Here is a 27355-nt window from a genome sequence, read left to right on the forward strand (position 1 = left end):
AATACATTTAAGTCTTATTCATTGCTACAGTATAAATGTGACATGCCAACATAAATGGTTACATCTTGGCATAAATTACTCAGATAATTACATACATTTCCTCTTAGTCTCTAATATATAAAAAGTGGGGCTTTATTTGGTGTTTAAATTTCCTTTATTTCGTATTGTCTCAGATTAATTTAAATATAAATAAATAGGTAAAATTTGGTGAAATTTTAGGAAAAGTTAAAATGCTTAAAATAAATGATACACACACCCATGCACCCCCACGAATACATATACATATACTGTACATTGGTTATGACTTATAAAGCCCTACATGGCATCAGGCCAGAATACCTAGGGGACTGCCTTCTGCCGCATGAATCCCAGTGACCGGTTAGGTCCTACAGAGTTGGCCTTCTCCAAGTCCCGTCAACCGAGGAAATCTCATATTTATTTATTGATTGATTGATTTATTAATGTCTATTTTCCTTTATGTACACTGAGATCATATAACCAAAGACAAATTCCTTGTGTGTCCAAATACACTTGGCAAAGAAAGAAAGAAAGAAAGAAAGAAAGAAAGAAAGAAAGGAAAGAAAGAAAGAAAGAATTATGTGTCATCAATTTAATGGAATGACACACTACTAGATTTTCTTTAACTTAACTATAGCTAGAATACAATAATAGGTTTTTTTTTAATCTTTCCAGCTTTCATTTTTTTCCTATTTTTCTGAAGAATTCAAACAATTACTGGTAAATCCAAAACCCACCATGGACACAGTTAGAAATGTATTGTATGACCTCTCTTAAATCATGTCAGAATTTAATCAAAATTGTGCTGTATTACCTAATAATAAAGTTTGCAAAGCATATTTGGATGATATTGGAACAGATGTATAATTTGACCCTTATACTAAATTTACTTTCAAATAATCCCAATCTGAAAACTAAGGGGGAGTGTGGAGGGAATTCATAGGATATTAATATGGCAGCCTTTCTAAACTGGGATTCCATAAGCCCAGAGATTCTGAAAGGGATTGTGATAGAAAAAAATACTGTAAATCAGATTTTTAAAAAAAACTTTATACTATTGCTCAACCTGATGGACATTTTTAAGTGCTGTAACTTAGCTGCTAGCCTGTTCCTACGCTGGTGTTGTAACTCTTGTAAAGCATGTATTATCTAGATTAGACTTCAACAGTATTGCAATGTTTTTATATTTTTGTGATCTTTATGCAGGGGTTCCTTCAAATTTATTATAAGGGTTCCTCCAGGATAAAAAGGGTGAGAAAGGTTCCTGTAGATCAGTGTTTTTCAACCAGCTTGCTCAATCAGGTTATTTAAACTATTGTTGCAAGAGGGATTTGGATGTGAAATGACAGGATAGTTGATTTCCTTGTTCCTTATTTGTGTATAATTAGAATGGGCGGGGAGAATAAAGTGTAGGCGAGAAAATTAGGCTATAAAACATTCTCCACTGCATCCTCTTGACATATGAATCAAAATGTTTTGAGCATTTTACATAGCATCTTCTTCCAGGCATTGCCATTGACAGTCTGCAAGCCAACAAGATGAGTGTCTTCTGTAAGTACCTTTTTGTCTAAGACTCACTAACTGAATTGTGGCTTGAATGGAATGTATTATTTAATATATTATGGCTCAAAGCATAGTCCAGCGACTGTTTAGGCTGAATTGGGCATTTTGAATTACTGGTTCATCTCACAGCTAGCCAGATGTTCAGACTGGATTTGGGTTTTTTGTCCACTTGTCAAGTCCTTCCTAAAGACCTGGGATAGGCAGATATTGGTGTTTTTGATGTTAGAGCAGGATTGTCAAACTTGCATCATCACGGCAGCATCACATGACATATCGGGACTTTTTTCCCCTTCGCTAAACTGGGCACGGCCAGCACATAACTCATCTGGCCTGCGAGCCGCACGTTTCACACTCCTATGTTAGAGGTATTGTCACAGGTTGTCAGCTGTTCTAAGTAAAGCTGCCTTTTGCAATTGAATTTATCTATTATTATTATTATTATTATTATTATTATTATTACTTCACCACAATATGAAATCACAAGTGTATTATCATTATTCCATGATTACATTTCAAGATTTCATAACCTTTTATCATTTAAAATCAGTTGCCATTTGATCAAGTGGTCAGATTCAAATTAATGAGATGGGTTATATTCAATTTGCCTTGAAACATTTCTAATATTTATAGTAATAAGAGAAGAACATACAAAAAACTAGTAAATTGTATTTGTCACAAAGTCTTTGTTGGTACATATGACATCCCTTAACCACCACTTACTCAGTAACCATTTGAAAGCATGAAGGTGAGGATCAAAGGGAGTTAAAGTATGATTCATGCTGCCTGGAACTACTTAGAACAGTGATGGTGAATCTATGGCACGGGTACCACAGGTGGCACATGAAGCCATACCTGCTGGCACGTGAGCTGCTGCCCTAGCTCAGCTACAACATGCATGTGTGTGCCAGCCAGCTGATTTTTGACACAGACAGAGGCTCTCGGAGAGCATTTTTGGCTTCTAGAGAGCCTCCAAGGAGATGGGGGAGGATGTTTGTACTCTTTCCCAGCTCCAGTGAAGCCTTTGGACCCTGGGGAGAGCAAAACATTAGCCTATTGGGTGCACCAGAATAGGCCATTTCTTGGGAAACAAGAAATTTCTGGCCTCCAGAGGGCCTCTGGGGGGGGTGAGAGAAGCTGTTTTCACCCTCCCCAGGCATTGAATTATGGGTGTGGGCACTCAAGCATGCACGATAGCACAAACCCACACTCTTTCGGCCCCCGAGGGAAAAAAGGTTCGCCATCACTGACTTAGCCTTAAGAAGAAATTTCCTAACAGAATAATTAAAATCAGTGGAATGGCTTCTTCCAGAAGTTGTGGGTGCTCCAACAATGGAGGTTTTTAACAAGAGATTGGATAACCATTCTTGTAGCCCGTCTTTGGACCCGTTCAATTTTGTCAATACCTACAAAAAGATATTGACAAAATTGAACGGGTCCAAAGACGGGCTACAAGAATGGTGGAAGGTCTTAAGCATAAAACGTATCAGGAAAGACTTCATGAACTCAATCTGTATAGTCTGGAGGACAGAAGGAAAAGGGGGGACATGATCGAAACATTTAAATATGTCAAAGGGTTAAATAAGGTTCAGGAGGGAAGTGTTTTTAATAGGAAAGTGAACACAAGAACACGGGGACACAATCTGAAGTTAGTTGGGGGAAAGATCAAAAGCAATGTGAGGAAATATTATTTCACTGAAAGAGTAGTAGATCCTTGGAACAAACTTCCAGCAGACGTGGTTCGTAAATCCACAGTAACTGAATTTAAACATGCCTGGGATAAACATATATCCATCCTAAGATAAAACACAGGAAATAGTATAAGGGCAGACTAGATGGACCATGAGGTCTTTTTCTGCCGTCAGTCTTCTATGTTTCTATGTTTCTATAACCATTTGTCTGAAATGTTATAGTGTAAGGTCCCAAAACGTACTTGAGTCACCAGGATGCCAAAGAGAGAAACCCAAGATGAGGCTTGGAAAAAATATCCGATTTTATTTTTGATCAAAGCAAAGAGCTGGGTAAGATCATATGAAGCGTTAATACCACTTTATAAGGTTAGGGTTATACTACATTCAGTTTTGGTCACCACGATGTAAAAAAAAATGTGGAGACTCTAGAAAGAGTGCAGAGAAGAGAACAAAGAGGATTGGGGAACTTGAGGCTAAAACATATGAAGAATGGTTGCAGGAACTGGGTATGTCTAGTTTAACGAAAAGAAGGAATAGGGGAGACATGATAACAGTTTTCCTACCTCTGAGGGGCTGCCACAAACAAGAGGGAGTGAAGCTATTCTCCAAAGCACCTGAGGATAGAAAGAGAAGCAATCAGTGGAAACTAATCAAGGACAGAAGCAACTTAGAACTAAGGAGAAATTTCCTGATAGTTAGAACAATTAATCAGTGGAACAACTTGCCTCCAGAAGTTGTGAATGCTCCAAAACTATAAGTTTTTAAGAAAATGTTGGATAACCATTTGCCTGAAATGGTGTAGGGCAGTGATGGCGAATCTTTTTTCCTATGGGTGCCAAAAGTGTGTGTGCGTGCACTATCACGCATGTCCGAGTGCCCACATCCATATCTCAATGCCTGGGGAGGGTGAAAATGACCTCCCCCTTCCCCTGGAGGCCCTCTGGGGGCTAGAAATAGCCCATTTCCCAACTTCTGGTGGGCCCAGTAGACCCTCTCCATTCCCCCAGAGGACCTCTGTAGGCCAAAAACACCTTCCCATAATCTCCCTGTGAGCCAAAAATCACCTGGCCAGCATGCACATGCATGTTGGAGCTGAGCTAGGGCAATGGCTTGTGTGCCGGCAGATATGGCTCCACGTGCCACCTGTGGCATCCATGCCATGGGTTCACCATCACTGGTGTAGGGTTTCTTGCCTAAGCAGAGGGTTGGATTACAGTGTTTCCCAACCTTGGCAACTTGAAGATATTTGGACTTCAACTCCCAGAATCCCCCAGCCAGCATGGGGATTCTGGGAGTTGAAGTCCAAATATCTTCAAGTTGCCAAGGTTGGGAAACACTGGATTAGAAGACCTCCAAGGTCCCTTCCAACTCTGTTATTCTATTCTATTCTATTTTTTCCTATTGTGATACAAACTTACAATAGCTTTATATAAACTCCCCTGTCCATCTGCTTTGGGAAATGTTCCCAGGTAGGCCAATCTTCCCTCTCTTCCTTGATTGACCAGAATATGAGAATCAATTCTGAGCTACATCTATTCCCCTTTAAAGTAGAATAATTTGACCCAGGTCACTTGTACTTCAAGTGGGAATGCTGAGTTGATTTGCTCGATGATCCATTGTTTTCTTTTCTTGGCTTCTCTCACATTAAAGTTCCTAGCCTGCTCATTTAAATTCCAACTTTTGCTTCCATAAAATTCCACAGTGAATGTCATAATCTAATACTAATCACCCAGACACACAAGACTGCTTACGTAAAGGGTTCATAAGGATTAATGCACTGCCATTAACTCGGTTGATGGCAAACATTGCTATCAATGTTGTCCAAAGATACTTCACCAGAAGAGCCCTTCACTCCTCCACTCGAAATAGAATACCCTACGAGACTAGACTTTCAATCCTGGGCCTAGAAAGTTTAGAACTACGACGCCTTAAACAAGATCTAAGTATTGCCCACAAGATCATATGCTGCAACGTCCTGCCTGTCGGCGACTACTTCAGCTTCAACCACAACAACACAAGAGCACACAACAGATTTAAACTTAATATTAACCGCTCCAAACTTGACTGTAAAAAATATGACTTCAGTAACCGAGTTGTCAAAGCGTGGAACTCATTACCGGACTCCATAGTGTCATCCTCAAACCCCCAACACTTTACCCTTAGATAATCTACGGTTGACCTATCCAGATTCCTAAGAGGTCAGTAAGGGGCGAGTACAAGTGCACTAGAGTGCCTTCCGTCCCCTGTCCTATTGCTCTGCTGTATCTCCTATAGCTTTCTTCTATTCCTATATCTCTTCTTCTATTATTTCATTGATATGTTCTATTTATCTTTTTTTCTATTATTTCTTAGATATATTTTACTATGAGTATCTCCTCTATAACCTTCATCATGTATTTTACTATGTGTATATCGATATATACCCACTAAAACCCTCATTGTGTATTGGACAAAATAAAAAAAATAAATAAATAAAAAAATCATGGGAGGAGATCCAATAATGACTGTACACATGCCAGAGTTGCATTTGTAGGGTGCCACCTTCTCTCACCATTACGCCAATATTTCTTTGTTGAAGGCATATTACTTACAAACTGGAGCCTCAGACATCCTTGGGCTGGCAAGGCCATAAGATCTAGAAGGGGATCCCCATCAGGCGTGAGTTCTAACTTACCTCACTGCCAATGTGCTTCCTCCCACGACATGTGCCTGTACAGCATGGGCATTCCGCACTTCAAACACGCATGCACAGTACCGATAATTCCCAAAACAATCCTTTAGAACAGTGGTTCTCAAGATTTTTAAGGCCGCAACCCCTTAATACATTTCCTTGTGTTGTGGAACCAATTCTCCCAACAGAGCTTTGACCTGATTGGCAGGAAGGTCAGAGAGACGCCCCCACTGTAAACACCTGATTGGTCGGATTGTAAAAATATGTTCAAAAGATGCCAGAGTAGAAGCTTTAGTTCCTAATGCCAGGGGAAATTTGTCTTTTCCCAGGGTCTCAAGCAACCCCCGTGAAATAGTCATTTCACCCCCAAAGGGGTCCCGACCCCCAGGTTGAGAACCATTGCTTTAGAAAAAGGCAAAGACAAGATGGCGGCACATGCGCAGTGCTCAAAACTCAGTTTCTGTGCATGTGCAGAAGAAAAAGATCAGCAAAAAATTCCCAAAATCCCCCCAAAAAATATCCAAAAAAAGAGATGGTGGCATCCGTGGACCAGCACCGACAGAATTGGCTCCATGACATCATCAGTGGTTTGCTACCGGTTTGGGTAACCCGGTCTGAACCGGGAGGAACTCATCTATGAGCCCTACTCTATGGATTATCTCTCCACCTAAATTGAGGTCTGCTCCCACCGTTTGACCTTCTGGAAAGGCATCAAACCTTGTATACCCTTTTCTGGCCTATCTCATAAAACGTAACCCAGAACACTTGTGTGAAACAAATCTTGCTCCTTCTTTGACAAGATAACTACTCTGATTGATAGAAGACTTGGAATGTATCTCAATTTCATAGGCCCAGCATTCTTCAAAATCTTCATAAACAACCTAGATGAGGGAACAGAAGGGGAACTGGCCAAATTTGCAGATGATACCAAGCTTGTGGGAGTAGCTAATACCCCATAGGACAGGCTCAGGATCCAGATGGATCTTGACATACTTGAACACTGGACCCAATCTAACAAAATGAAACTCAATGCACAGAAAACTAAAATCCTACACCTAGATAAGAAAAACCAAAGATATACTGGGTGAAACCACACTCAATAACAGTGACTGTGAGAGGGATCTTGGAATCTTGGTGGACTACCAACTATATATGAACCAGCAATGTTCAGCAGCAGCCAAAAAAGCCAATGCAATCATAAATTGCATTAATACAGGGATACAATCTAGGACTACGGGGGTACTACCACTCTATAAAGCCTTAGTTACACCACACTTTCAGTACTGCATCCAATTTTGGTCACCACACCCTACAAAAAAAACATTGAGACTCCAAAGAAAGCGCAGAGGAGAACAACTAGGATGATTAGGGGAATGGAAGCTATAATATACAAAAAGCAGTTGCAGGAACTGGGCATGGCCGGTCTAGCGAAGAGAAGGACAGGGGAGATATGATAGCAGTGTTCCAATATTTGAGGGGCTGCCACAGAGAGGAGGGGGTCAGGCTGTTTTCCAAGGCACCAGAAGGCCAGACAAGGAATAATGGATGGAAATTGACCAAGGAGAGATTCAACCTGGAAATATGGTTATGACCTATAAAGCCATTCATGGCACCGGACCAGAATATCTGTGAAACCACCTTCTGCCGCACGAATCTCAGTGTCCGGTTAGGTCCCACAGAGTTGGCCTTCTCGGGGTCCCGTCGACTAAACAATGTCGGCTGGCGGGACCCAGGGGAAGAGCCTTCTCTGTGGCGGCCCCAACCCTCTGGAACTAGCTCCCCCCGGATATCAGGACTGTCCCCACCCTCCTAGCCTTTCGTAAGCTCCTTAAAACCCACCTCTGTCGTCAGGCATGGGGGAATTGACAACTTTCCCTCCCCCATAGGCTTATAAAATTTATGCATTTATGATTGGTTTCTAAATTGGGATTTTTAAATTAACTTAAATATTAGATTTGTTTACATTGTATTATTATTGCTGTGAGCCGCCCCGAGTCTGCAGAGAGGGGCGGCATACAAATCTGATAAATAAATAAATAAATAAATAAATAAAGAAAGAAAGAAAGAAAGAAAGAAAGAAAGAAAGAAAGAAAGAAAGAAAAACTTCTGACTGTGAGAGTGATCAACCAGTGGAATAGCTTCCCTGCGGATGTTGTGAGAGCTCCAACACTTGAGACTTTCAAAGGGAGATTGGACTGCCATTTGTCCGAAGTGGTGTAGGAATTCCTGCTAGAGTGGGGGGTTGGATTAGATGGCCTACAAGGTGCCTTCCAATATAATCTAATCAATTCTGTGTAAAAATGTCACATCGCTGAGCCACGGAATCAGTAATCAAGAGTTCTAAGCGGTTCTTCTAGAACGTTCTCCACACAACATAACTAAGTCATTCCCTGCTCACCATTGGTGCCTTCAGCACAAAAGTAGCCCCACCATCACAGTAAAGTAATCATGAATTGGCATAAGGTGGGTTTACACAGTATTGGAATAATCTCATATTGGTTGTAATTTTTTCCAGGTCCACCGACTCGTACTACTATTGCAATGCCTTGTTTGCTTTGCCTGTCTCTCTTGTGCTGCCTCCTCCTCCTCCCCTTTACATTAGCCTCCAGTTCTGCTTCCAAAGGGAACACAGTGGTCATGACCGGCAGTGGCCCTATTAAAGGCAAGCAGTTTCTGTCTGGCCTTGTACCTGTGACAGCCTATCTAGGCGTTCCTTATGCTGAGCCTCCCCTGGGGAAGTTGCGCTTCCAGAAACCTCGCCCACATCAGCCATGGAATCAAACATTGGAAGCCACCAGCTTTGGCAATTCCTGTCCTCAATTTATTTCCCAGGATGCCCCCGATGCAGGGATATGGGCTCCTAAAACACCACTGTCAGAAAATTGCCTTTCCCTCAACATCTGGGCGCCACATTCACAACCTTCTTCACCACTGCCAGTTTTGGTCTGGATACATGGAGGGGGGTTTTTAACGGGCACGTCTTCTGTGGATGTGTTCAATGGAACATCTTTGGCTGCCACTGAGAATGTGATTGTGGTCACCATCAATTATCGCTTGGGAGCCCTGGGCTTTCTTTACTTCCCAGGAGCTGCTCCAGGGAACCTAGGCTTATGGGACCAACAGCTGGCCCTGAAGTGGATAAAAGCGAATGTGGCTGCCTTTGGGGGAGATCCTTCTCGGGTGACCATTTTTGGCCAGAGTGCTGGAGCAGCTTGTGTGAATTTCCATCTTCTTGCACCAAAAAGCAAGGACCTTTTTGCTCAAGCGGTGATCCAGAGTGGAACAGCCAGTGCCTTCTATGCTTGGAAGTCTCCTGAGGAAGCCGAACAGTCAACTCTGGAATTCGCTCGTCTGCTAGGTTGTTCCAAGGACAATAATACCAGCATAGTGCAATGTCTACAAACAAAAAATGTTCCTGAACTTATTCAGAATGAAATAGCTATGGCCTTTAAAGATGGCCTCCTTTTAAATTTTCCATTCAGGCCAACTATAGATGGGGGTTTTTTGCCTGGTAATCCAGAAAAGCTCATGGAGGAGGGTAAAATTCAGCTCAAACCAGTCCTCACAGGTGCAAACTCTGATGACGGAGCCCAATTTGTCCCCTTTGTTTTCCCTAACGTCACTGACAATCTCATCAATGAGGAACAGCTTCTGAAAGGGATACAGCTCTTGGTGCCAAATGCAACTGAAGATGTTATTCGGGCTATTGCAATGAAATACAGTAAAGGACAACCCCTCCGAGAACGATACCGCTCCGCTCTGTCCCGCTTCTATACGGATCGGATCTTTGCCTGCCCATTGAGGGAGGCTGCAAGAAATATCAGGAAAAGAGGGAGTCCTGTATATGTCTATTTATTCGCACATCACCCTTCATGGTCAGTTTGGCCTGAATGGATTGGGGCATTTCACACTGCTGAGATTCCTTATGTTTTTGGAACCCTTGAATCAGTGATGCCTGTCAATAAACCAATCACAGAGGCTGAAGCCAGGCTGAGCAGTAAAATCATGCACTACTGGGCAGAGTTTGCCAGAACTGGGTAAGTGCTTCACTTTATTTCTATAAATTTGTTTTTGAAATTCAAAGAAAGCCGTTCTGTTCAACAAATGCACTTTATATCTAAAGTAATGCAGCCATAAAAGCAATGCACGTTATTTATTTTATTTTTATTTTTTATTTTATTAATAGAGTTGAAAGGGACCGTTAGGTCATCGAGTCCAACCCCCTGCCTGAGCAATTTTAAAGCCCTTCTTACCACAGTTATTAAGCAAATCATTGCAATTATTAAGTAAAATATATGATTATGTGAATCCAGCTTCCTCCACTAACTTTGCTTGTTGAAAATCATCTGGAAAGGTTGCAAATGGTGATCATGTGACCCTGGGACATTGCAGCCCTTGTAAATACATGCCAATTTGCAAGCAGCCAAATTTTGATCACATGACCACGAGGATATTTGGAATAGTTGCAAAGTGCAAGGATCAGTTGTAAATCACTTGTTTCAGTGCCATTGTAACCTTGAATGGGCATTAAATGAATAGTTGTAAGTCAAGGACTACCAGTACTGGGAACAGCCCTGGAATTTTTAATAGTGTCACTTATAGATATTTTGTTTGTTCCTTTGTTTTACAAAACAGCAGGTATAGCTATAAACATAAGCAAAGTAAGTACAGATAAATGAGGAGAATAGGACAGTAAGACAGGGAGGGTAGGCACAGTGGTGCACTTTTGCATGACCCTTACAGACCCCTTAGGAATGGGGTGAAGTCGAAAGTAGACAGTCTAAGGTTAAAGTTTTTGGGGTTTGGGGAAGAAACCACAGAATCGGGTAGTGAATTCCAGGCATTGATCACTCTGTTGCTGAAGTCGTATTTCAGCAGTCAGGTTTGCAGTGGTTTACATTAAGTTTGTTTCTATTGTGTGCTTGTGTATTCTTGTGTTTGAAGCTGAAGTAAGTAGTCATTGACAGGTAGGACATTGTGGCAGATAATTTTATGGACTACATTTAGATTGGTTCAAAGGTGACACAGTTGTTATTATTATTATTATTATTATTATTATTATTATTATTATTATTATTATTATTATTTAATAATAAAAATATATATGCCACTCCTCTCCGAAGACTCGGGGTGGCTAAGTTCTAAGCTATCTAAGGCCAAAATTTCAATTCTGGTGGAATTAGGTATTCTGTTGCGAGCTGAGGAGAGGATGACTCTTCTTGTGAAATATTTCTGGGCTCAACTGTATTAATGTCCAATATGCAATGCACATTCCAGACAAGTGAGCTGTATTTGAAGGGTAGCAGTATTGTCTGTGGTGTTAAATAGTCTGACATCATCAGAGGAGAGAACACATTTGCTTTTAGATATTTTTTTTTAGATTTATTAGATTTGTATGCCGCCCCTCTCTGAAGACTCGGGCGGCTCACAACAACAACAACAACAATACATAAAATACAAATCCAATAGAGTTAAAAAAACAAGATTTAAAACCAACAGATATTAAAAGCAATAATTACTGCACAATCACACCATTCTCATATATTACAGTCAGGAAAAAAGGTGGTGGTGGGGAGAAAATAGTTATTTCCTCCATGCCTGGTGACATAGATAGGTCTTCAACATCTTGCGGATGGCGGGAAGGGTAGGGGCAATTTGAATCTCTGGGGAGAGTTGATTCTAGAGGGCCGGGGACGCCACAGAGAAGGCTCTTCCCCTGGGTCCCGCCAAATGGCATTGTTTAGTTGACGGGACCAAGAGAAGGCCAACTCTGTGGGACCTGATTGGCCGCTGGGATTCGTGCGGCAGAAGGCGGTTCCAGAGGTATTCTGGTCCAATGCCATTTTAATGTGATAACAGGTCATTTATGTAAAACATGAAGAGTGTAGGTCCTAGAACACTGTCCTGAGGGACACCACTATTGACAGGTGCAGGATTTGATAGAGAACTCTCTGTTTTAACCTCTTGTTTTCCGTTTTACAGGAGCGTAGTTATCCAATCATGTAGAGGTCCAGAGATGCCATAAGATTTTGGTTTCAGAAGCAGTTTGACATGTACCACTGAATTAAAGGCTTTACAAAAGTCTTTGTAATTTGAATCTATTGCTTTACCCTGATTGAGTTGTCCATATGTTTTTGCAATGTAGGGGATTGCAGATTACAAGATTATTTTTTTCCTGAAACTAAATTGTTTGTTAGAGAGTAGGTTGTTAGTTTCTATGTGGAGGATAATTGATTGGTTTATTATTGATCCATGGCTTTGCAGGTGATACAACATAATTAAATTGGTCTTTACTTTTTGACCTTGCTGGAATCTTCTTTTTTGAAAATAGGGATGATTTATCAAAGATTAGGCTTAGAGGTTCAGCTAAGGCTGTGATGAACTTTTTAAAGAAGCATGCACATAGTACATCAGCTCCAATAGATAGAGATGGTTTTTACTTGAGTAATGCCTTTTCAAAAATATTTTCTGTAAAATTAATTTGTGTTAAATCGTTGTAATTATTTGTGGTACGACTAGGAAATATTGGGAATGAGCCAAAAAATGTATTAAAGAGGTTGGGCTGCTAATTCCACTGCCCCCTTCCCTAAAAGTTTTTAAATGTTTTTAGTAGAAATTTAGATTTGTTGTAAATTGTTTTTTCACTTTGTTGTGAGCCGCCCCGAGTCTGCGGAGAGGGGCGGCATACAAATCTAAATAAATAAATAAATAAAATAAATAAATAAATAAAAGTCCCCTTTGGGAATTCCCCTTGGTGGTAGTTTCTCAAGTCAAAACCAGGCTCTTTGCAAAAAAGCTACATAAGAATAACAGGGACCTTGGAGGTCTGCTAGCTTAATCTTCTGCTCAAGCAGTTGCCAAGCAGGTGTGCAATCTCTTTTTAAAAACCTACAGCGATGAAGCACTCACAGCTTCTGTAGGCTCGCTGTTCCACTGATCAATTGTTCTCACTGTCAGGAAATTTCTCCTTATTCCTAGGTTGGTTCGAAAGATGGTAGGATGGTTTCCATCAATGTCCTTTTCTTTCTCCTTAGGAATCCCAATGGGTCAGCAGCCACCAAGGATAGGTGGCCTCTCTATAATGCCAGAAAGCAGAATTCCTTCCTTCTTAGTACTAAGCCATACCATGAAAGGGTGATAGAGCACTGTGATTTTTTAAAGAGCCTTCTTTCAAAGGTTGAAGAGACACGTAAGTTCAGCTATTAGTTCTGCCTTTGGAAGGGAGTAATGGTTGATGAAAAATATTTTTTTTAATCATTTATATATCAAATATAGAGATTGCCCATCGCCCAAATCCCCAAACATCAGATTCACCACTTGACAATGATCGTCATTGACAAAATTCCTCAGTCAATTGCAAAAGGCAGCTTTATTTGGAATAGCTTATATCCTGCAATGATAACTTTAATACTATTAAAAAATATCTGTCCATTCTAGCTTTTTCGGAAGGATTGAGTAGGTGGACAAAAAATGTCAAATCCAGTATAAACATCTGGCTGACCATGTGACGAACAATAATGTTTGATGCCTTGGAATCCTCAGAATTTATTTATTTATTTATTATTTGGATTTGTATGCCGCCCCTCTCCGAAGACTCGGGGTGGCTCACAACAAGTGGAACAAATCATAAATAATCCGACTAAATTTAAAATATTTAAAGATTTAAAAAATCCCATATACTAACAGACACACACACAAGCATACTATGTATAAATTAAACATGCCCAGGGGGAGATGTTTCAGTTCCCCCATGCCTGACGGCAAAGGTGGGTTTTAAGGAGTTTACGGAAGGCAGGAAGAGTAGGGGCAGTTCTAATCTCTGGGGGGAGTTGGTTCCAGAGGGCCGGTGCCGCCACAGAGAAGGCTCTTCCCCTGGGGCCCACCAACCGACATTGTTTAGTTGACGGGACCCGGAGAAGGCCCACTCTGTGGGACCTAATCGGTCGCTGGGATTCATGCGGCAGGAGGCGGTCTCGGAGATATTCTGGTCCAATGCCATGAAGGGCTTTAAAGATCATAACCAACACTTTGAATCCTACTTCTAGATTCAGATTCTTTAGTGATAAGGTGTAGACATTATTCTGATATTTCATTTTTCTTTGTTCTGCAGAGAAGTCCAAAGGTGATTCTGTTTCATTGGACTAGGAACAAGACACAAGGTAGGAATCCAGTGTTTGGCAAGGGCCGGCAATTGGGATCAAGTGGGATGATTTCAGAAGGGGGCTGGACTTCTTTCTAAATAGTAAATTTCACATCGGCATTCGAAACCATTTTTAAATAGCACTTTTGTAGCTCAGCTTCGCTGTGTGAAATGGAAGCTCTCCAAGCTGTTGCCAATGGCCTTTGTGGAAGAGGAACCTGGAGAAACCTGTAGATCTCAGCATAAACAAATAAAGAACTTGGACATAGGGAAGCAAGGAATGAGCCACAAAAAGTAACTTATAGAGAAGATTCTGCAGGGCTGAGAAAGAGAAAGCATGAGAATGAAATTCAGCCTGTCGGGGAAATCAGTTTTCAGATGAATGGGACTATTTAATAGACAAATGGAGACATTGGGAATGTTTTCTTGCAGCCCATTGATGAATATTATCAGAACATTCCCATAAGCATCCCTGAATCTCAAGGTACAAATATTACTTCTAAGACCATTGTCCTCTCTAGACAACAGAAGCGGAGGGAAATAACTTAAGATTAATTGTGTTATTAATTCCCAATGTGTATGCATGCATATAAATCCTCCTCCATTTTGAAATGTATAACTATGAGTGAATCTGTCAGGTATGCCATCGCAATGGCTTTAGCCTACTTTGCTTCGCTGGCATCTTGCCATAAAATGCAGGGAGGGGAGAATCAGGATGTAGGGAAGGGGAATGACAGGATGATAGAATCCAGAGGTGCCAGTCTGGAACAGACCAGTTGATCCAACAACATGAGCATAAAAATGGAATGGGAAAGTTCACCAAAGAGGCACCGAACGTTAAACCGGTTACCAAAACTTCTAATATTATTGGAGTCTTAAAACTGGTGAAGATGGGAGGGCCCTGGAGAAGGGGAAAAGGCAGGTTTGCACAGGAATATTGAGATCCACTTTCTTTACGCTGTAACCACTTGACTTTAGTAAAAAATATACCTTTAGCTATAAATGGATTTGAGGGTCCTATTTTCCTAAACATCCAAGCTGGAACAAGCTTGATAGAATCATTTTCTCTTCAAGAGTTCCACCCACAATTTTCTCGAGGGAATTTCTCCTGTGCACTTAATAGTAAATACTGCAGCAAGACTTGGTTGCATGCTTTGGGTCCTGCATATTAATTCCACAAAGCCCTCCATGTTTGATATAAGGGGAATACAGAGCACCTTGGAAAGACTTTTAAGGTTAAGATTAAGGCACTAGGCTAGATATCAGGAGATTGTGTTCTTTTTTTTAAAAGTATTTTTATTGACTTTTTTTTAAAAGGACAAACAAAGACACACAACATTAAACACTCAAGGAGCTGCCATTGCTCCGCTTATCTTAGAAGTCTAACTACTACAAAAAATAAAAATCTAATTATAGTCAGATCAATAGAAAAATAACATACATTTATATTAGATATTTATTAAATTTAACTCTATATGTTAATTGATTACTTTGTCTGTAAAATACTTATTCAAAAACATATAATATAGTAAATAGCATATCTAAATTTATTCTACTGTAAACCTTTTTTAAACTATTAAACTCTAACTTATAAAATTTCAAAACTATAAGTTCAAAAAGTTATAAATTCTTGTTGCTTTAACTTGTAATATTATTTTTAAAATCCCACCATTCATACAATTTGTTCCATATTTTATAATATTCTGTTTCTACTTGATTATTCAAGCATTTTATCATCATATCTAATTCTGCACATTCCATAATTTTTTTATAATCTTCTGCATCCTTTGGTATTTCCTTATCTTTCCATTTCTGCGCAAATGTAATTCTTGCCGCAACCAATATATGTATTATTAAATAATAAATTTCTTTTTTATACTTAATATTTGAAATACCCAATAAGAAAAATTCGGGAGATTTTTTAATCTTCTCCTTTGTTATTTCATTTATCCATTTCTCTACTTTATTCCAGTATTCGTTTGCCTCTAAACATGTCCACCATACATGGTAATACATGTGCCAATTTCTTTTTTACATTTCCAACATATAGGTGAAACTGTTGGAAACATTTTGGAAATTCTATATGGTGGAAGGTGCCATCTATAAAACATCTTAATTTGATTTTCTTTTTCCACCATATAGGAGATTGTGAGTTCTAATCCTGCCTTAGTAAGATTAGATTTCAATGTCTAATAACTTGTAACCTGGTGACAATTTCAAGAAGCAGCGAAGGGCTACCAAAATTTTTACTACCACACTGTGGCTGTGGCTTATGCAGGACACTCTGCATTTTCTTTCAGTACCTTTCAGTGCAAATTGGGTGTTCTGGGGTGGAGCTCCATTTTCACTACCCCACTGCATATCCCCCTCCCCAATGCTTTTGGGCAGTAGCCCACCCCTGCATTTAAGGTACTCTGTGTTCCCCTTACAATAAATAGGCTGATTTTAGACTCTCATCCCAACACACTTCAAAGTGTTGTTGTTGTGAAAATAGGAGGAAGAAGGAGTGTGGGGTATGTTCTCCACCTGGGGTTATTTGTAAACATAATAAAGGCAAGATACAAATAATAAACAAAAATAATAATTCTCTTATTCTACCTTACCACAGAGAAGAGCATTCCTGGAATCTCTGCTTTGCCTGTGTCTTGGCCTACTGGGAGGGGCTGCCAGTTAGGTTGAACCTCTTTGAAAATGGCATCCACATCTCAAAGGCACCATTTGAAAACCTAGCTACAGTTTTGTTGGCTTCAGAATAATGGTTGTGTGTTTATTTCTCACAGGAATCAGTCAAGACTTCTCTTTAAAACCTAGAGAAATGATGACAAGCTGCATCAGAGAACCTTCCGGAAGCACCCATTGTCCTTTCAGAGACTGACTTGTGGGGACTTGGAAGACAAATAAGAAGACTACTAAAATTTGCATCGCTTTTGCTGTCAATATAAAAAATTGCTAGATTTGTTACATTTTGATTTGAGACAGGCTTTTAATTAATCCCGCTCCCTCAAAAAAGACCCTCTTAATCAAGGGTGAAATCCAGCTGGAGAACTGGTAGTGGAAATTTTGAGTAGTGTATAGGCCTCACTGAAGCTGTGGAGCTGTCCTACTACTTATCTTCAGATACTTGCAATCAGTCTTCCCACACCTCTGCCCATTTCTTCTGCAGCCTGCAAGGCTTTCCTGAAGGCTTCTGTAGCTGATAACAGAGCTCAGGATTGATCTGGAGCTCTGTTATCGGCTGCAGAGGCCTTCAGGAAAGTCTTGCTGGCTGCAAGGTGTGCGAGGCATGACTGCAACTGTCCAAAGCTGAAGAGGTTTCTGAAGATCTCTGCGGCAAAAAGGAGGCTGGGCATAAGCATTCAAGCGAATTTCCAGTTGGACTGTTTTTCGCCATCCCCAGGCTTCAGGAGGCTTCTATTCTTTCATTGATATGTTCTATACCTATAACTTCTATTCTATCCTTTCTTAGATATATTTTACTATGAGTATATCCTCTATAACTTTCATCATGTATTTTACTATGTGTATACCCACTATAACCCTCATTGTGTATTGGACGAAATCAATCAATCAATAAATAAACACTGAGTAAAGCAAAAACAGCTGAAAAGAATGTCCAATAATTGAACTGAATTGATGACGCCTATAATTTTAGCTTATAAAGAGATTGGGCAAATCCATACCTTCATCAAGGAAATGTTTATCAATGATTACTAGACAGTGGCTATTTACTACCTCTAGAAGGTAGGGAAAAGTTTATATTAACTATTAGCAATTAGGGAAAAGCAGCCATTCATTTTTGCTCTAATCTTGCGAGCTTCCCGATTTATCTGGTTGCGTACGATATGTTGCAGCTTGCTGAACTAAGTGAACCATGGATGTTCCCCAGAATAGGCTTTCTTACTCCAAATACTACACTACTTAGGAAATGCAACATCTGGTGGGAAAGAAGCAAGGTCCTGAACTTTCTGCATTTTCCTTATTGCTGCAACAGATGTTAGTTCTTGAAAGTGTATGCTAAAAATACTGTATATGCTTTAGTCTTTACTTTCAGTATCTTGGTTGTTTTTACTAAGCATATTGAAAAATCATTAAAACCAGGGTTAGACCAATATAACCATAGTCACAAGTTTTTAAACATTCCACAGGAATTAAAAAAAATTATTAAAATAACAGACAAATTCATTTTTAAAAATCTGGACAAAACTATTCTAAAACATCGTGGCACATTGAATTTAATCAATAGGCCCACGGTCCGGTTCTGGTATTTGACGGGGAGAAGGATTTATCTTAGTCATTACCTTACTTGTACTTAACCCAGACACAACCTTCCCTGTCAACATTTTCTTTCCCTGCTAAGTCCCCATACGGAGTCCTTGGTGGTTGCTGAGCTTGGTTGTTGCAGACATTTCATTATCCCAATAGGTAATATCATCAACGCTACTACTTGTTACCTAGTTGGGTAACGGAACATTTGCAAGGAAACAATCAAACCAAAGAAACACACACACACCAGTTCAACTCTGAGCTACAAATATTCTCTTCCATAAGTCCCCATGACGTGATCTTCCCCTGTCTAACCCATGAGAGGGACACCCTCAAGTCAATCACAGCTGGACTAATGCTGACATAGCCTTTTCCTCTTATCTCACATCTCAAGAAAGATGGAAAACAGTGCTATATTTTCCTCATCAATGTCCTTGGAAAACAGAGACTCTATTGAGAAAAAGACTGGCACGAAGACAGTGGGTATATATGAGCTGCTTCACTCATTGAAGGGTGTAGGGCTATAATTTCAACATCAGAAGTGTATTTATGTAGAGCAGCATTTATTTTCCCCAGAAACCCTTCCTACTTTTAAAAATGATGGAGGACCCCGAAAGCACCTAGGTGTATGTATGTTATATTTATTAATATTTACTATTTGTGTAAAAGCAACAATATTAAATCAATAGTTATTAACTTAAAACTGGTGCACCCTGTATTTTTAAACAATACTAATAAGAAGAACAGTGGCTTTGTTTTACATGGTTGCAAATATCTTCAATATTTGACAAATAATTTTGATTTTGCAATTATATATAATTGAGTAAGAGGAAAGAGCAGTTAGCCAGGCAGCATGTTTTCCCGCTTTTGTTTACTGGATTTAGTGTTTTCAACCGTTTTTCTCTCGTAATATCCAAAAGTTGATGTTTTGTAATAAGAAAAGGGTAGGCCACCAAATTACAGAACATGCGAAACAGGTACACAAATAAATTAGCACGGGAACAGTTAGGTAACTACTTTCAGAAATCTATTTCCCCAGATGTCAGAGCTGCAGAAAAAACAATTATTGCCACAACCTGCCTTCCAAATGATGGCTTCGGCCTGACAGAGGAAATAAGAGGGCCATGAAAATATTTTCCGACCGCTTGCATCCTACACATAAATTGTTTCAACTCCTACCCTCAAAATGACAGTATAGTACACTGTACATCAAGACAACTATTTTATTTTTATTTATTTATTTTGTCCAATACACAATACATATTGAAGAGAAAAGACATGTAGTATTACATATAAAGAAAAGGATAGAAGAAAAGATATAAAAATAGAGGAGAACATATATGAAAGGAAGAAAAGATATATGATACATAAGATAAGGAGAGACAATTGGACAGGGGACGAAAGGCACACTAGTGCACTTATGTACGCCCCTTACTCTGACCTCTTAGGAACCTGGAGAGGTCAATCGTGGATAGTGTAAGGGAGAAATGTTGGGGGTTAGGGGTTGACACTACTGAGTCCGGTAATGAGTTCCACGCTTCGACAACTCGATTGCTAAAGTCATATTTTTTACAGTCAAGTTTGGAGCGGTTAATATTAAGTTTGAATCTGTTGCGTGCTCTTGTGTTGTTGCAGTTGAAGCGGAAGTAGTCATTGACAGGCAGGACGTTGCAGCATATGATCTTGTGTGCAATACTTAAATCGTGTTTTAGGCGTCGTAGTTCTAAGATTTCTAGATCCAGTATTGTTAGTCTATTTTCGTACGGTACATGGACACAAGGACACAAGGAAAGTTTTTTTCCCGAATGCCATCACTCTGCTAAACAAATAATTAAACGAATATCATTCAGGCTAGATCTCGCAATTGTGAGATCAACGGCCTCAAGCCTGCTGAAAAAGCCTGGTCTTCAATCCTTTCTGGAAGACCAACAGAGTGGGGGCAGTCCAGATCTCAGGGGGTAGTTGGTTCCAGAGAGCTGGAGCAGCCACAGAGAAGGCTGACACTTTTTAGCTGGCGGGATTTGGAGAAGACCAACTCTGTGGGATCTTACCGGTCGCTGGAAATTGAGGTAGAAGACAGTCTTGAACATAACCTGGCCCTGAGCCATGTAGAACTTTAAAAGTAATAACCAACACCTTGAATTGAGCCCAGAGACCAAAAGGGAGCCAGTGCAGCTTGCAGAGGATTGATATAATGTGAGTGTAAAATGACCAGATTTTAAGATAGGTATGTCTTTGGTGGTACATATGGTTCAGTGGATTTGCAACTGGCTGAAGCGTAGATATCAGAGTGTTGTTATTAATGGCAAGTATTCTGAGCAGAGCCTAGTTACAAGGGGTTTGCCATAAGGGTCTGTTCTGGGTCCTATTCTTTTTAATATGTTTGTGAGTGACAGAGGGGAAGGTTTGGTAGGGAAGGTTTGCCTATTTGCCGATGACTCTAAAGTGTGCAATAGGGTTGATATTCCTCGAGGCGTCTATAATATGGCAAATGATTTAGCTTTACTAGATAAGTGGTCAAGGCAATGGACACTGCAGTGTAATGTTTCCAAATGTAAAATAATGCACTTGCGGGAAAGGAATCCCCAATCTGAGTATTGTATTGGCAGTTCTGTGTTAGCAAAAACTTCAGAAGAGAAGGATTTCGGGCAACGGTTCTCAACCTTTCTAATACCGCGACCCCTTAATACAGTTCCTCATGTTGTGGTGACCCCCAACCATAAGTCTAGCATCAATTCTCCCAACAGAGCTTTAGGCTGATTGGCAGGAAGGTCAGAGGGACACCCCCACTGTCAACACCTGATTGGTCGGATAGTAAAAATTGTCCCAAGGTGCCAGAATAGAAGCTTTAGTTCCTAACACCAGGGGAAATTTGTCTCTTCCCGTGGTCTTAGGTGACCCCCATGAAACGGTCATTCGATCCCTAAAGGGGTCTCGACCCACAAGTTGAGAACCACTGATTTAGGGGTAGTGATTTCTGACAGTCTCAAAATGGGTGAGCACTGCGGTTAGGTGGTATGGAAAACAAGTAGAATGCTTGGTTGCATAGCTAGAGGTATAACAAGCAGGAAGAGGGAGATTGTGATTCCGCTGTATGGAGTGCTGGTGAGATCACATTTGGAGTACTGTGTTCAGTTCTGGAGACTTCACCTACAAAAAGATGTTGATAAAATTGAATGGGTCCAAAGACGGTCTACAAAAATGGCAGAAGGTCTTAAGCATAAAACGTATCAGGAAAGACTTCATGAACTCAATCTGTATAGTCTGGGAGACAGAAGGGAAAGCGGGGACATGATCAAAATATTTAAATATGTTAAAGTTATAAATAAAGTTCAGGAGGGAAATGTTTTAACTCGGAAAGTGAACACAAGAACAAGGGGGCACAATCTGAAGTTAGTTGGGGGAAAGATCAGAAGCAATGTGAGAAAATATTATTTTACTGAAAGAGTAGTAGATCCTTGGAACAAACCTCCAGCAGACGTGGTAGATAAATCCACAGTAACTGAATTTAAACATGCCTGGGATAAACATATATCCATTGTAAGATAAAATACAGGAAATAGTATAAGGGCAGACTAGATGGACCATGAGGTCTTTTTCTGCTGTCAGTCTTCTATGTTTCTATGTAAGATGTTGAAACAAAATGCATAAGTCATGCCCACAGTGTGGTAATAAAAATTTTGGTAGCCCATCACTGTGCACAGGCCTCACTGAAGCTGTGGAGCTGTCCTACTACCTATCTTCAGATAGTTGCAACCAGGCCTCCCACACTTCTGCACATTTCTTCTGCAGCATGCAAGGCTTTCCTGAAGGCTTCTGTAGCTGATAACAGAGCTCAAGATTGATCTGGAGCTCTGTTATCGGCTGCAGAGGTCTTCAGAAAAGTCTTGCTCACCGCTGAAGAAATGGGCCGAGGTGTGTGAGGCCTGGCTGCAACTGTCCAAAGCCGAAGAAGTTTCTGAAGACATCTGGGCACAGGGGTGACCTGCTGCCCAGACCGGGGGGGGGGGATGACGCAGTGGGGTAGTGAAAATAGACCTTCATCCCAGAACATCCTATTTTCAAGGAAAGATGAAAGAAAATGCAGGGCATCCTGCATAAGCCATGCCCAGAATTTGGTAGTAAAAACTTTGGTAGCCCTTCACTGCCTTTGCGGCAAAAAGGAAGCTGGGTGTGAGCATACAAGCAAATTTCCAGTTGGACCATTTTTTGCCATCCTCAAGCTTCAGGAGGCTTCCCTGAACCCTGAGAAGAGTGAAAACAGCCAAAATGGTAAAAAGTCAGCTGGGCAGCCTGTGCATGCGCGGTGAAGATGGCATAGAGCAACGCCTTGTGTGCCCTCAGATATGGCTCCGCATGCCACCTTCCCATATCCCAAACTCCCAATGTTTCTCTTGGAAGTTGTAGGGTAGGCCTAAAAAATAAAAATCTGCCTTTTAACAAAAGCTTCAAAAAAGCTACATTCAGGCTATAAGACACACCCAAATTTTCAGCCTCTTTTAGGGAGGAAAAAGGTGCGTCTTATACTCCAAAAATATGGTATATCAATTGAGTGAGAGAAGGAAGAAATGAATGAGGAAACACTAAATCGGATTATCATAATTTATTCACAAGTGATAGTGCCATCAGAAGCAAAGTTTGATTAGAATATCTATTCGATGGTTGATACATCTCTCAATCATTTTATAGAGAAGAAGCAGAAGAATTTACTATCTATGTAGGGAAATCCCTAAACTAAATTGCATGTGAATTTTTAAATTAAAAAATAGACTACATCATTCACAATAAATGCTTTCTTCTGAAGAAGAGTTACATTTCTTATATTAGGAAAGTTACATTTCTTAGATTAGGAAAGTTCTTATACTAAAATGTGTTAATCCAAATATTACCAAGTACATAGTCTTTCCTACCAGTTGTCTTTGTCATAATTAGCAAACGAAGCAATCAACCCATTTTAGCTCTAATATATAACTACAATGCAGAGAGATTGCAGAGAAAAGGCAGAGCATATCTAAGAGTGAGTAGTCACTAACAGTAAGTAGCCAGACAAAGTGAAACAGAGTGAGTGACTCAGAGGAATAAGCGGTGAACTATAGCTCTCTCCTGTGGCAGTCTGCAACACCTCAGCTAAATAGACATAGCTCAGTTATAACACATATTGTTGGTTTATATATATATATTGTCAACCCAACCGTTATGGACAGAGTCCTAACATTCTCCCCTTTGGGTAGTTCAATTTATAATACCTTACATCTTTAACCCATAGTTTTCACAACACTCTTTGTGTTTAATTGCACCTTACGCTTTAGTGAAATGATCTGCAACATTCTGGTCAGTCATGCAGTATTCTAACTAAACCAGTTTATTTTAAACAAACTGTCTAACATTCAGATATATCAAATCAGTTTGTTTAGACCTTATTTTCATAGCGAAACTATTAACCATAATAATGGCAAATTGATTGTCACAGTAAATGGCTCATGTACAATAATTTCTATATCCTTTAACAATTGTTTATAATGCACCAATTCTGTACACATTAATGATAAACCTGAGACTCCTGCTTCCATACTGAATAAACTAATATGTTGTTGCCTAATAGATAGCCTAAAACATAACCACTATACCTGATGTTGACTTACAGGTCATTGTATCAGTAGTAAGTCTTGCATCAGCATATGCACTTAAATTCATTTCTTGGTTCTAAATATAAATAATAATGTATTGTTTGCTTTATGTACCTAATTATTTGCTTAGCTGCATGCCAATAGCTTTCATTTGGTTCAGCATTATATCTTGCCAATTGATTTACGCTGTAGGCTATATCTGGTCTAGACCAATTATTCAAATATGAGAGACTACCAATTAGAGATTGATACATTTCCTTATCAAATAAAGGACATTTTATATCACTATGTGTAAATCCCTGACTTATTGGTGTTTTAGCAGTTTTACAATTCTCCATATTATACCTTTTTAACAATTGGCTAACCTTCTTAGCTGGCAAAATTTTGAATCCTCTATTTATCTTCATTATATCAAGACACAAATAATGTTTAATCTCCCCTAAATTTCTAATCCTGAATTTCCTTTGTAATTCTAGATACAATATCTTTTGCTTCTAGTTCAACTTTTTGTTATAATCGCTATATCATCTGTCCTAAGAATACGAGTTCCAGGTGTTTGACAAAACAAAGGGAGGCCATCTCCTGAAAGAAGCCTGGTTTTCAAATAAAAACTCACTTAACAGACACATTGACATACCACTGGCATATCAGGCATTAAGATACCAGCAAAGGCCTGGGGGGGATGGATCATTAAGGTTAGATGGAGATCTGAAAATATCACATACCCTCATAGACATAAGGTCTACAAAAAGACCTAGACTCAGTTTCTGACTGGTCCAACACATGACAACTCCAAATCTCAACCAGCAAATGTTCTGTCCTACACATCGGCAAAAAGAATCAGAACTTCAAATAAAAACTGAATAAACAAATTATCACAGATAATCCCCACTCGGTCAAGGACCTTGGAATACTAATAACTAAAGATCTAAGTGTCAAAGCCCACTGCAACAACATCGCCAAGAAGGCCTCAAGAGTTGTTAATCTAATCCTACGTAGCTTCTGCTCTGGAAATCTCACACTACTTACCAGAGCTTACAAAACTTTCGCCAGACCCATCCTAGAATACAGCTCATCTGTTTGGAACCCATACCACATTTCTGACATTAACACCCTCAAAAATGTCCAAAGATACTTCACCAGAAGAGCCCTTCACTCCTCTACCCGAAACAGAATTCCCTACAAAACTAGATTTACAATACTGGGTCTTGAAAGTTTAGAACTACGATGCCTTAAACATGATCTAAGTATTGCCCACAAGATCATATGCTGCAATGTCCTGCCTATCAAAGACTACTTCAGCTTCAACCACAACAACACAAGAGCACACAACAACTTAATATTAACCGCTCCAAACTTTACTGTAAAAAATATGACTTTAGTAATCGAGTTGTTGAAGCGTGGAACTCATTACCGGACTCTGTAGTGTCATCCCCTAACCCCCAACATTTTACTCTTTGACTGTCCACGGTTGACCTCTCCAGATTCCTAAGAGATCAGTAAGGGGCGCACATAAGTGCACTAGAGTGCCTTCCGTCCCCTATCCTATAGTCTCTCCTATATCTCGTATTTCTTCTCTACTCTATCGTCTATAACATTCATTGTGTATTATTGTGTATCGGACAAAATAAATAAATGAATGAATGAATAAATAAACAAACAAACAAACAAACAAATCAATCAATCAATATAATGAAGGTGGGGCAAACTCGAATTGCATGCAAGAGAGCACATTGGAAGAGCATAGAGACGCGGTGGGGGGATGGGGTGTAGAACAATGCAGACCCAATACACAACCACGGACAAAAAAGATGCCAGAGGAGACAATGTAGGTACCTAAGGAAGGGAGGAATAACAACAAGGGGGAGAAAGTAATGATTAGTACACCCAAAGTATAACTCTACTATATCCCCTGGGGAAAGAAAGAGGCAATACACAAAAGATAAAGAAGGAACAGCAATTCCACCTGTTTACATGGCTAAGCTAGCAACAAGAAAGCTAATTACAGGAGGGAAGGAAGGGTGTGAGCCTGTGACGCGGGCAATGAGCAAATTGAGCAGCATTATATAAAATCAACTGTCTTCAATGGGGATTTTAACACTTTAACGACATTAGTAGAGGACCAACAAAAGGTTAGTTAATTTTAGTAATTTTTAATACATTTTAAACATTCCGAAGATTGCAATGCTTGTTGCCTCGTTTATATATCATCTGTAAATAATAGCAACAGAGAAATCAAACCATCTTTCTCTCTCCTAAATAAAAAAGGATCAGCTATCCCAGCTTTAAAATCCATGGAAACTAATTATTTTACAATACACTTATTCCATTCATAACCTGATTGCTTTAAACCATAAATACTTTAATTTCCAACAACCAGTTTTTCCATAATCTTTCAAACCTAATGGCTTTCTCATATAAATGAAATGCAAATGAAGGCGAAGAACAATATCTAAAATCCGGATGATAGTATTTGGAAAGGAGGTAGCACAGGATGCATGATACGTACCAGAATAAATTGGATAAATAATTAGAAAAAAATTGATTAAGAATTTGGCATTTGACATTATATTGTATTGTGTTTTAATTTGAGGTATGTGAATTGAAATCTCTGCAAGGTGTGAAAAACAATAAAAAAATTATAACCCCCCTCCCCCCCCCCCAAAAAAAGGAATTTAGCATTTGCACTACAATATACTCTAATAGTACCTGGACTAGACATAAACTAACAAAAAAACCCACCCTAAATGTTTTAATGTGCTTCCTGCATCATTTTTAGTAGCTCTATGATATTAACCATTCAATTTTTAAGGTATCCAAGACTTCTAAATCCTTTGCTGGCATACTCCTTTTAGCAGAGGTAGCAGATCACATGAAGATACATATGAATAAAATTCACTTATATTAATCTGTAGGGCTTGTATAGGGTATTAAGAAATAGAAAGAGGAAAGAAAGAAAGAAAGAAAGAAAGAGAAAGGGAGGGAGGGGGGGAGGGAGGGAGGGAAAGTATGTGAGTGATGTCAAGTTGCCACACCCACCCAGTCATATGATCCCCCAGTCACATAATCACCAAGCACCTCCCCAACCAAGTCACATGATTGCAAAGCCACTCTCATCTAGTCACACGGCTGCCAAACCACTTCCAGCCAGTCACATGACTGTCAAGCAACACCCACAAAATTAAGGTAGGCCCACAAAATTAAGCCAGGCCCACAGAACAGTAGTAAAAATAATTGGAACCAACCCTGGTAAACACCATAGTTGTTAAGTGAACTCATTATTCTTTATGGGGCAGATTTTACCTGAAACCGGAATAGTAAACATCAGTTTCTGACAAAACCATCATAAATCATGATCGTGTGACCACAGAGCACTGCAAATGGC

At 39.7% G+C, this 27355-nt stretch overlaps 1 protein-coding gene across 1 annotated transcript; it reads left to right on the forward strand.

Annotated features, from left to right (window-relative positions):
* Positions 1-1474: 1474 nt before the first annotated feature.
* LOC139160249 (cholinesterase-like) lies at positions 1475-17677 on the forward strand. Its single transcript, XM_070737933.1, has 5 exons — positions 1475-1569; positions 8456-9977; positions 12975-13129; positions 14051-14099; positions 16861-17677. Exons 1-4 carry the CDS (start codon positions 1557-1559, stop codon positions 14083-14085), a joined length of 1725 nt encoding a protein of 574 aa, XP_070594034.1. The 5' UTR covers positions 1475-1556; the 3' UTR covers positions 14086-14099; positions 16861-17677.
* Positions 17678-27355: the final 9678 nt, after the last annotated feature.

This window comes from Erythrolamprus reginae, chromosome 2, assembly GCF_031021105.1.
Source record: "Erythrolamprus reginae isolate rEryReg1 chromosome 2, rEryReg1.hap1, whole genome shotgun sequence".
Classification (NCBI taxonomy): Eukaryota; Metazoa; Chordata; class Lepidosauria; order Squamata; family Dipsadidae; genus Erythrolamprus; species Erythrolamprus reginae.